The sequence below is a fragment of the Nelumbo nucifera genome, chromosome 1 (genome assembly GCF_055504915.1).
Source record: "Nelumbo nucifera cultivar China Antique chromosome 1, China Antique-T2T, whole genome shotgun sequence".
NCBI classification, from domain to species: domain Eukaryota; kingdom Viridiplantae; phylum Streptophyta; class Magnoliopsida; order Proteales; family Nelumbonaceae; genus Nelumbo; species Nelumbo nucifera.
In genome coordinates, this window is record NC_142649.1 from 154,726,568 (window position 1) to 154,736,478 (window position 9,911).

The 9,911-nt window shown below is 37.0% G+C and overlaps 1 protein-coding gene across 6 annotated transcripts in view; it reads right to left on the reverse strand.

Annotated features, from left to right (window-relative positions):
- Nucleotides 1–9,399, reverse strand: part of LOC104602867 (putative triglyceride lipase) — a 171,590-nt gene extending 162,191 nt beyond the window's left edge. For all 6 annotated transcript variants that reach the window (XR_016080435.1, XR_016080436.1, XR_016080437.1 and 3 more), the window contains exons 1-4: nt 8,879–9,399; nt 8,720–8,778; nt 6,972–7,053; nt 3,449–3,516 (exon numbers count right to left, since the gene is read on the reverse strand). Coding sequence is in view for 3 of the 6 variants with exons in the window: in XM_088894798.1 (XP_088750924.1) it covers nt 3,449–3,516; nt 6,972–7,053; nt 8,720–8,778; nt 8,879–9,205 (536 nt within the window). In the remaining 3 variants the exon portion in view is untranslated. The remainder of the gene's footprint in view (nt 1–3,448; nt 3,517–6,971; nt 7,054–8,719; nt 8,779–8,878) is intronic.
- Nucleotides 9,400–9,911: the final 512 nt, after the last annotated feature.

Below are 9,911 nucleotides of genomic sequence, written 5' to 3' on the forward strand. Positions count from 1 at the left end.
TTCAATTCCGAGAAAATACTTTAGTCTCCCCAAGTCTTTTATCTCAAATTCTCTGGAAATGCAGTTTTTCAATGCTTTCTTCTCCTTTTTATCATTCCCAGTAACGATTATATCGTCCACATAGACTAATAGTGCAATAACTCCCCCTGAGACTATGTGTTTGATAAAGAATGTGTGGTCACCTTGACTTTGCTTGTAACCTGTACTAAGCATCACCTTTGTAAACCTTCCAAACCATGCTCTCGGAGATTGTTTGAGGCCGTATAGTGCTTTCTTCAACCTACAAACTTTGTTCCCCTTAATGCATTCTCCAAAACCCGGTGGAATGTCCATGTATATCTCCTCTTCTAGATCACCATGGAGAAATGCATTCTTTACATCAAACTGTTGCAAATCCCAATTATAGTTAGCAGCCAAAAACAGCAACACCCTTACTGTATTCATTTTAGCTACTGGGGCAAAAGTTTCCTGATAATCTACCCCATAAGTCTGTGTATATCCCTTGGCTACCAATCGTGCTTTGTACCTTTCTAACGACCCATCAGATTTGCACTTAATTGTGAACACCCATTTACAACCTACAGTCTTCTTGTTTCTTGATAGATCCACAACTTCCCATGTGTTGTTCTTTTCTAGTGCCTCCATTTCCACTCCCATAGCTTTTCTCCACTCCTTATTAAAAAGTGTCTCGGCTAGAGTATTAGGAATTGGAATGGTGTTAAGGCTGGCTAGAAAACTTTTATGGGATTTAGAGAATCTTTGGAATGATACATATTTGGCTAAAGGGTACAATGGGCGTTTGGTACATTCTTTGGTTCCTTTTCTCAGTGCAATAGGTAGGTCAAGATCTAAGCATCCCTCAGTTCTAGGATCAGGAGTTGAATCTTGGACTTGCACAGGTTGAGGATCTGGATTTTTCCTCCTACAGTAAACCTACATATATCTCACATCATCATGCACATCATTGGTGGGGTTAACAGTGTCTAAATTTGATTCAATGGTCGGGTTGTTTGACTCGTGTTGAGACTCGGGAATGTGGGGCTCAAAGGATTGTGACTCAGAGGGATGTAATTCTTGACGGTTGGATGACTATGAGGAGGGTAATACATCTAAAGAGAGTAGATCCGAGGCCTTATCTTTCATTAATGAGGGCTACCCCTGAAGATAAGGTTGAGTGAAAAAGGATTGTCCCTCCTCAAATGTGACATCGATGGAGGTGTAGAATTTTTTGGTGGCTGGATGATAACATTTATAACATTTCTGAGTTGGGGAATATCCCAAGAAGACACACCTGATTGCTCATGGATCCAATTTTCCCTTATTATGGACATGAACAAAGGTAGCGCAGCCAAAAATTCTTGGTGTGAGATTATTTGAGGCTCGAATATCAGGGTAGAATTGAGAAAGGACTTGTATTGGGCTTCGGTTGTCAAGAACTTTAGATGGTAGTCTATTTATGGTGTATGCAACAGTAAGAACAGCTTCCCCCCAATATTGTTTTGGCACCCGGTTTTGAAAGAGAGAGGCTCGAATGGTTTGCAAAAGATGGTCATTTTTCCTCTTAGCTATCCCATTCTGTTGGGGAGTGTTAACACAGGAGGATTCATGCACAATGTCTTCTTTCTAAGAAAATGGGGACAAATTCTGATTATAATAATCTGTAGCATTATCAGATCGAAACCTTTTAATTCTCACACCAAACTGAGTTTGGACCATGTTATGAAAGTTGGGAAGAATCGTACCCACATCAGATTTAGACTTAAGAAGAAAAATCCATGTGACCCTAGTGCAATCGTCAATAAAGGTGACAAACCATCTAGAACCAGTAATGTTGGGAATTTGAGAAGGGCCCCATATATCCGAATGAATCAAATAAAAAGGAGTTGAAGATCTTTTATTGCTGATTGGGAAAGAAACCCTTTTGTGCTTAGCAAGTTCACAAACATCACAATGAAAGGTTTCAACATCAATCCCTTTAAACAAGGAAGGAAGCATTGTTTTTAAAACAAGAAATGAAGGATGACTGAACCGAAAGTGATGACGCCAAATTAAATCTTTATTGGAGGTAGATAAGGATGACTCGTGTGTGACATGCATAAGAGTGTGAGATGGTATGTTGGTTTCTTCAAGGTAGTAGAGTCCATCCCTTTCCTTAGCAAGTCCAATCTTCTTCCCCAAAACCTGGTCCTGAAATACACAGTAAGAAGGAAAGAACACAACATTGCAGTTCACATCCTGGGTGAGTTTATGTATAGAGATAAGGCTAGTGGATAACTTAGGAACATGAAGCACATTTTTAAGTAATAGGGATGGAGTAATTTGAATATTCCCAATCCCTGCCACTGTGGTAAACGAACCATCAGCAACAGAAATTTTTCAATTACTAGGACAAGGTGTATAGGTGAGAAAATGTAGTGAAGAGGGTGTCATGTGGTCAGTAGCTCCAAAATCAAAAATCCATGGAAAAACACTAGCCGAGACATGTAATCCTAGAGATAAAGACTCACCTGAGAGAACAAGAGAGGTAGAACCACTTCCTGGTCTCAAGGATTTCAGGAAACTCCTTAGCCTTTCAATTTCTTCATCATTAAATGGCCCCTGACTTGAGTGTTCTTGTTGCGCGATTGTGGAGACATTATGGGCCTGTTGAACTGCTTTCGAAACTCCTCGATTTCCCCCTTCCTTGCTGGATGTGGGAGGTTTCCCATGAAGTTTCCAGCAGCGATCTTTTGGGTGTCTGAGCTTCTTGCAATAGGTGCACCACTTCAAATAGTTCTGGCCATTCAGTCTATATGTTGCCTGAATATTCTGCAAATCACCGGTGTGAGGATGAGAATTCATTGCTCCTTCATCGGTTTGGACGGGAGAACTTGTTACAGTCACGTCGGACATTGTTAATGGAGGAAGAATAAGGCCAGCAGGAAAGGAGAATAAAGAAGGGAAGAACTGGCCAGAATAAAGGAGAATAAAGAAACACTTCTAGTTACAGATCAACACTGAAGACCAAAAAAACACAAAGAGAAAAAACTGGCAATGAAGGCCAAAAAAAATTCTCAAGGTTGGCAAACCTAGAGCTCTGATACCATGTTTGAAATGGTAGAAAACTGATCTGCTTCATTCCATTGCCAATCAGCATATTTATACAGTAAGCTGCTGCAATAAATAGAAAAAACCTTTCTAAGTCAATCCCTATAATTAAGGGACTAACCCTTTTAATCCCCATATTTAAGGGATTATATTTTTCCACAATCCTAGGAATACATATTCACATAATTCTATTTTTACACAATTACCAAATATAAATGCTAACTACCAAATATACATCTACACCAGTAATCCCACGTTTTCCAACACAACTACACTACAATATGTTCAGATAAAACCTTCATTTTGAATCTTCAAGAATGGCATTCCATTTCTAACACAAATAAGAACATAAATAACTTACGCCCATTTAATCTTGCTTTTCACAATTTGACCATCCAATTGCATAACCACATAGGGATCACTTGTTCCCTAGAAAATGCACATTTTTGTCAGAATTTGTACCACTATAGCAGCAATAGAAAATATAAAATGTGAGTGTCTATGCAGTGTGTTACATCTTTCGAGTCATAAAATATCAAAAAACCTTAGGGTAATGAGATCTTTTATACAACAATGATTAACCACCAATAATGATTAACAAAATAAAAGACTTACTCTTTGTACAAAACATATAGTCATGACCCGTGAGACAGCACAAGAGATGGAACCAAGAAGAAGAAGAAATGATTATACTGATGTAATAAGAATAAAAACCTAAAAACTCCATGAGGACGAACTCAAGAAGCTTAAGTTGGAAAACCATGCAATGCATCAGAGAACATTTGGACCAAAATAATATAAACAAACAAACAAAGGAGAACATCATAAATTAAAAAAAAAAATGAAGAGGAAATTGCACTCAAGCTTTTTGATGAATAATAATGAAATTTTATTAATTAAGAAACTGATTTTGATTTTTAATCTCATACAACAGCCCTTGGAGAGGCGCAAGCTACAGCCTCTCCCAAAGAGAGAGAGAGAGAACTTGCTCTCAAGCTTCACAAGGGGAAATATCTAATTTGGTTTCCAACATAAGGAAAACCACAGAAAATCCAAAGACATGGTAGTAGCAGTTACGATTGAACAAAGAGAAAGAAGTGAAAAAATTAAATATTACAGTAGACAATAGGCTTGTTATGGTTAGGCAAACCACACAATAGGAGATAACAAGTTACTCTTCAAGGAGAAAATAAACTTACAATTCCAAAGTCACTGTTCACATCGCTTTATATAAAACCCTCAAAACCTTTCTAAAATGCAAAAGACACATGTAAAACCCCTACTGGACCTTTAGACAACTTAAAAGCCACTAGACCCCAGTGTTATCAATGCAGTGAAACAATGACTAGTTATTTGGCCCCTTTAGACAATGCAATGACTAGTTAATGCCTAGGTTCCGATTAGTCAAGCAGAAAAAATATATGTTCTAGATTTAAGATGTTGATGCTAGGCCCATAAATAAATAGGATATGAACACTGTACAAGAGCTGAATTTTTTACTGTGTTACAAGGAATGAGATTCATGGTGGAAGGGGATTCATGGTCAGTACTGGGCTGACTTATAGCAAGATAGGACTTTGGATGTATAACCTTATGGTTGGAGAAGCATTACAACTAACAACAAAGCTACTAACTACATTGTCCTCATGGTTAAATGTTTCTTATTCCTTTGAGGGTGTTCGGTTGCACTAGTGTTGTTCATATACTTGGACCTCATCATTCAAAAGTTTGATCCTAAAGTCAAGAAGTGTGTGTTTTTTAGTTAGGAACAACATCAAAAAGGTTACTGTTACTTCGATCCATTGTCTGGGAGTTGGTATGTAACCATGGATGTCACTTTCTTTGGTCTACTCCTTTCTTTTCAAAAGTTCCTATTTCCTACCTAGGGGGTATGTTTTGGCAAGGAAAGAGATTCATTTTCTATTTCTTTGCAGTGTCCTGTTCCTGGTATTCCATTTTCTGCTCCACAATTACAGGTCTATGAAAGGTGACACGGGAAGGTTGATTCTGATATTACAAGACAACCCATGCCACTCCTGGTCACACTTTCTGAGATTTCAGATCCAGGTATGCCTAATACTACTCATTATGCTATTCTTCTAGCTTATGATTGATACTACCCCTGTTATTGTAGTTGATTTTTTTTGGATGAGTCATTGATGATTCTGATCATGTACCTCAATCTAGTGATCTTGATCTTCCTATTGCACTTCACAAGAGGAAGAGACATTGCATTTCTACTAAACATTACATCTCGCATTATCTTTCTTATTAGTCACTCTCTCAATCATATCATGCATTCCTGTCCTCTATTGCTTCTATGTCTCCTCCCAGGAACATCATCACTTAGGCCCTCTCAAGCCTAAGTAGGAGGCTATGCAGATGGAAATAAATTTACTGCTAAAGAACCAAACTTGGGAGGTTGCTGATTTGCCTACTAATAAGGAGACTATGGGATGTAGACCGGTGTTCACAATGAAGTACAGGGCTGATGGCAATATAGAAAGGTACAAGGTGAGATTGGTAGCAAAGAGGTATATACAAACATATGGCATTAATTATCCAGAGATGTTTTCCCCCATAATAAAGATGAATTCAACTCAGGTACTCTCTCTATATCAAATCATACCCTCTTCTTGAAGAGGAAAGGTTCGTTGTTGACAACCCTTGTTGCTAATGTTGAAGATATAGTTGTCATGAGTAATGGTCTAGCAGAGATTGATGCATTGAAGAAGTCTTTTCACTGGGAGTTTGAGATAAAGGCCTTGTGAGCTGCAGTTTTTCTTGTGGATAGAAGTAGCAAGGTCAAAACATGGGATTTTGATTTCCCAACGTGAATATGTTCTTGACCTATTGAAGGAGACTGGTAGCTTAGTTTAAATTACAAAAAAGACTACCACGAGATTCCCCTAGCTTAGGCAACGGACCATAGTGGGTGGATGATAAGAATACAACTTACTAAACAGACCCCAAAATCTGAAACTGATTATTATTGAAACAAAATCAGTTTTCCACTTTCTTTCTGTTACATTTTTTTTATTGGTCACTTTTCAATTTATTAATAGATGACAAAAAATGTGGTTATATACAATGGTTAAGTGCCTAGCACTCCAATAGCCCTTAGGCAGCCTTGCTTCCTTGCCCTATGTTTGCATTAACTTTACAATCACGGGAGTGGATCACCAATATTTCTTCAAAATGTAATCTATCTCTTGTTACCCCTTGTTTGGCCAAGGCGTCTGCCAAACAGTTTGCTGATCTTGTTATCAGTTGTATTCTCTCTCTTGTATATTTTTCCTTTTTCTCTAGTTTTGATTCTCTGATATACTTCTCTCCCAAGTCAGAACTAGCTAAAGTAACAGATTTGATAGTGCTTCTTGGTATAAAATTAATGGCAATATTTTGTCAAGATGAATTACTTATTCCAGCAATATAAGTATTCATTCTTTTGCAATATGATAATTTTCACCTTAAAGTTGAAAAAAAAATTAAAGAACTAAGTCCACAGTAGGGAAAAAAACAATAAAGGGGAGTAACCATAAGCACGCAATAAAAAAAGATCTTCATGCCAAAGAATCAAGAAAATAGTTGTGTTTTCTTTTGTTCAATTCTGAAAGAAAAACAATAAAGAAGAAAAAAGAATATGCGAGAAGAGAAGAAAGTGAAGAAACAACGCAAAGTTTAGAGAGAGAGAGAGAGAAGAATGGGTGATCAGCCCTTTTCATTCTAATTTATACTTTGTCAAATAAGAGAGGAAAATTACATAAATACTCCTAGACGTCCAGGACAGAAAATAGTCATAAATAGCCTATTTTAACAATGTAAAGAACAACATAAATCCCAATTAAATAGATGTCAATAAAAATCAAGAAAATTTACCATACCCAAGGATCCATGATAGGCAAAGAAACACCATTTTTGAGCTTTATAAACAGCTGTCCATCATAGACCTCCCGCAAAAATGAACTGAAGAGATGAAATTTTAAAAAGATTAAACAGAGAAATTATGTATTGCAAGAAGAATAACTTCAACTTGTTACCTAAAATAAAGCTATGTAAATGATTTTAGACTCTAAAAGCATATACATGGTCAGATATTTAATTATTCAATTATAGTTATCAGACATAATTCCAAAGAAACCTTCACAAAATCATTTATTATTTCATAACTTAGAGAGCCTTAGGAACCAATTTTTTTAAAAACTGACCCGGAGGCCAAACCGTTTTTGTCACCAGTTCGACCATCCAGGTCAAATGGGTCAGGCCGTGCCATGTTAGCACTCTATATATTTAAGTATATAGAGTATATGTATATATAAATATATTTATATATGTGTGTACATGCATATTTTATTAATAAATAATGTATAATTATATTCTACATGTAATATATGTATTATTTTATATTTGATTTATATTTTAAATTCAATTTTTTATTTTTTTTATTTTTTTTATTTTTTTATTTTTATTTCTAAAAAATATTAAAAATTGTGATTTGAGGCCAAAAAAGGGTTTTTTCACGAAATTAGCGGGGCAAGGCGCCTAAAGAAGTTTGGTCTCCAAACATCGGACATTGGAGCGCAAAGTTATGGCCTCTGAAATAAATGAGTTTTTCTTTTTTATTTTTATTTTTTATTTTTTTTATTGGGTGAGTGTGTCTATGTGTATAGAGGAAAAATTTATAGGTGGAAAAAGAACAGAGATAAAAATTACCCGTCCAACAAACTTTACACTGAACATCCTCTACCCCAAAAGCTCACTTCATTTTTTTATTTTGCAAAATCCAGCCTATTTCACCCATTTGAGGTGATGTTTGGTACCATAGCTGTTTCTACTTGAAATACTGCCACATCATTGCCACCTAGGCATTTTGACTTTTGAGTTTAAATGTGAATTTTCTGTTTGATTGAGACTGTTTTGAATTAAAACAGACAAAACTTTTCTTCAAGAAACATAAACCTGGGGGTGTTGAGGGAACATCAAATCCATCAGCTGCCCATTTGAAGAAACCATCCAATTAGTTGTCATCCTACATGGCAGTGTAAAGATATATTCTGGTGCATCACATACTAGCAAAGATGGATATACACCATTGAATACCCATAAATCCTACATCCAAAACAAAGGTTCTTTTTGGTTCTATATTTTAGAACCACTAGATCTGCTTCTAGGTGTTGATCTATATGTAATAACAAGCCATCATCAGAAAACATTTATTTTTTAAGGTGGTGTCACATTGAATACACAAATTTCCATTAAACGCTTCAGGTAGCATTAACAATGCCAATACCAAACACAATACTGTTCAAAACATTTGTTCACCGCCTAATCAGCATAAGTACCAACCAAACAAGGTTACAGGAAATGCCATTGCCTCTCTAAATGTTTGAACCTGTCTGAAGTGGCAATGGTACCAAAAACAACCTGAGTTACAGTTTGATTTCATCACCTGCCGGACTCACAACTGCTGCTCCAACAACAAAGACTCCCTGGATGCCTCTAAATCGCACATTTTAAGAAGTTCATAGAAACAAAGCAAATGCATGTTTATGAAGAAAAACGTGGAAAAAGAATTTGTAACTAAATCCATCATACACCACATAACCAATCACCAATTTGATTATTTGCCTACTTGGAGAGAAACACCGTCTGGCAATTTGCCGCATCAACTTCACGCTTTCCTACATTTTCCTGTATTAAATAATTAAATAATAGTCAAAATCTTAAAATTTGCTTCTAATGAATCGCAAAGTTTCACAAGAAAAAAGGACCCGGAGCATTAAAAACTTACAGGTGGAGTCGTGTATGCTTCAAAGGCGAAACCAGCAAGTACAACAGCAAGATTGATATCAAAAGGAGGTCGTTCAGTCCCCTGCTCAATGCGTACCGTTTCAATCTCAGAACTCGGCTTGCAGAGGCAACAAACTGAGTTCTTCCCATTTCTGCTACTAAGACTCGATTTTAGTACACTAAATTTCCCTGGAAACTCCGTGAAGAAAAACATCTTGGTGCGCAAACCGAAAGCAGGGTTTTGAAGTTTCCTAAGGAGCTTAGGTGAAGGAGAGCAAAAACAGTGAAAGACTTGAACTGGGTTCCGATAATTTCTCAGAGCAGCCATAGCTGAGGATCACTGAACCAGCTGGCCGTAGCTACTCACTCTGTGCTTCAGGTGGCAGCTACGCAATTCTCAAGAATATCAGAGAAAATTTTCTGTAACCCGATGGCTTGCTCCTTCGTTCTTTCACGAACGGAGGAGAAGTTCCCAGAAAGCAAGACGTTGATGCTTACAGCGTTACATTACGTGACAAAGCAAGAACAGAAAAAAGAAAAAATGGAATCCGAAAGTGTCAGGCTGCTTGACAACCGTACGATTGGAATAAGACAACGGACCAACAAAGCACCCCTCTTCCAATCCTACGGCTGATCCGTTGAAGCCAGCACCATCAAATCATCAACTGACATATTGGGTTTCCAAATCGATTCATCAATTCCAATCCGATGGTTGTGCTGTGCGTCAAGGACCCGGTGCTTCATCAACTCATGATCATTCCTGACCACATGTTCTACAAATTGAACAAAAGAAAAGGCGTTATATATATTAGCATGTCGGAGCACTGCGCACATGCGCATGATTACAAAAGAAAATATCAATAGTGCATAGATGCGCACGATTCCAATTTCCAATTTCCAGGAGAAATCTTTTTTTATCGTTATTACGCAAGTGAATGGACCAAAATACCCCTTTTCAGGAACACAACCGAGAGACGACACGTACTCTCAATTTAAAATCCTGTAGCATGAAAAAACTTATTGGGCTCAAAGAA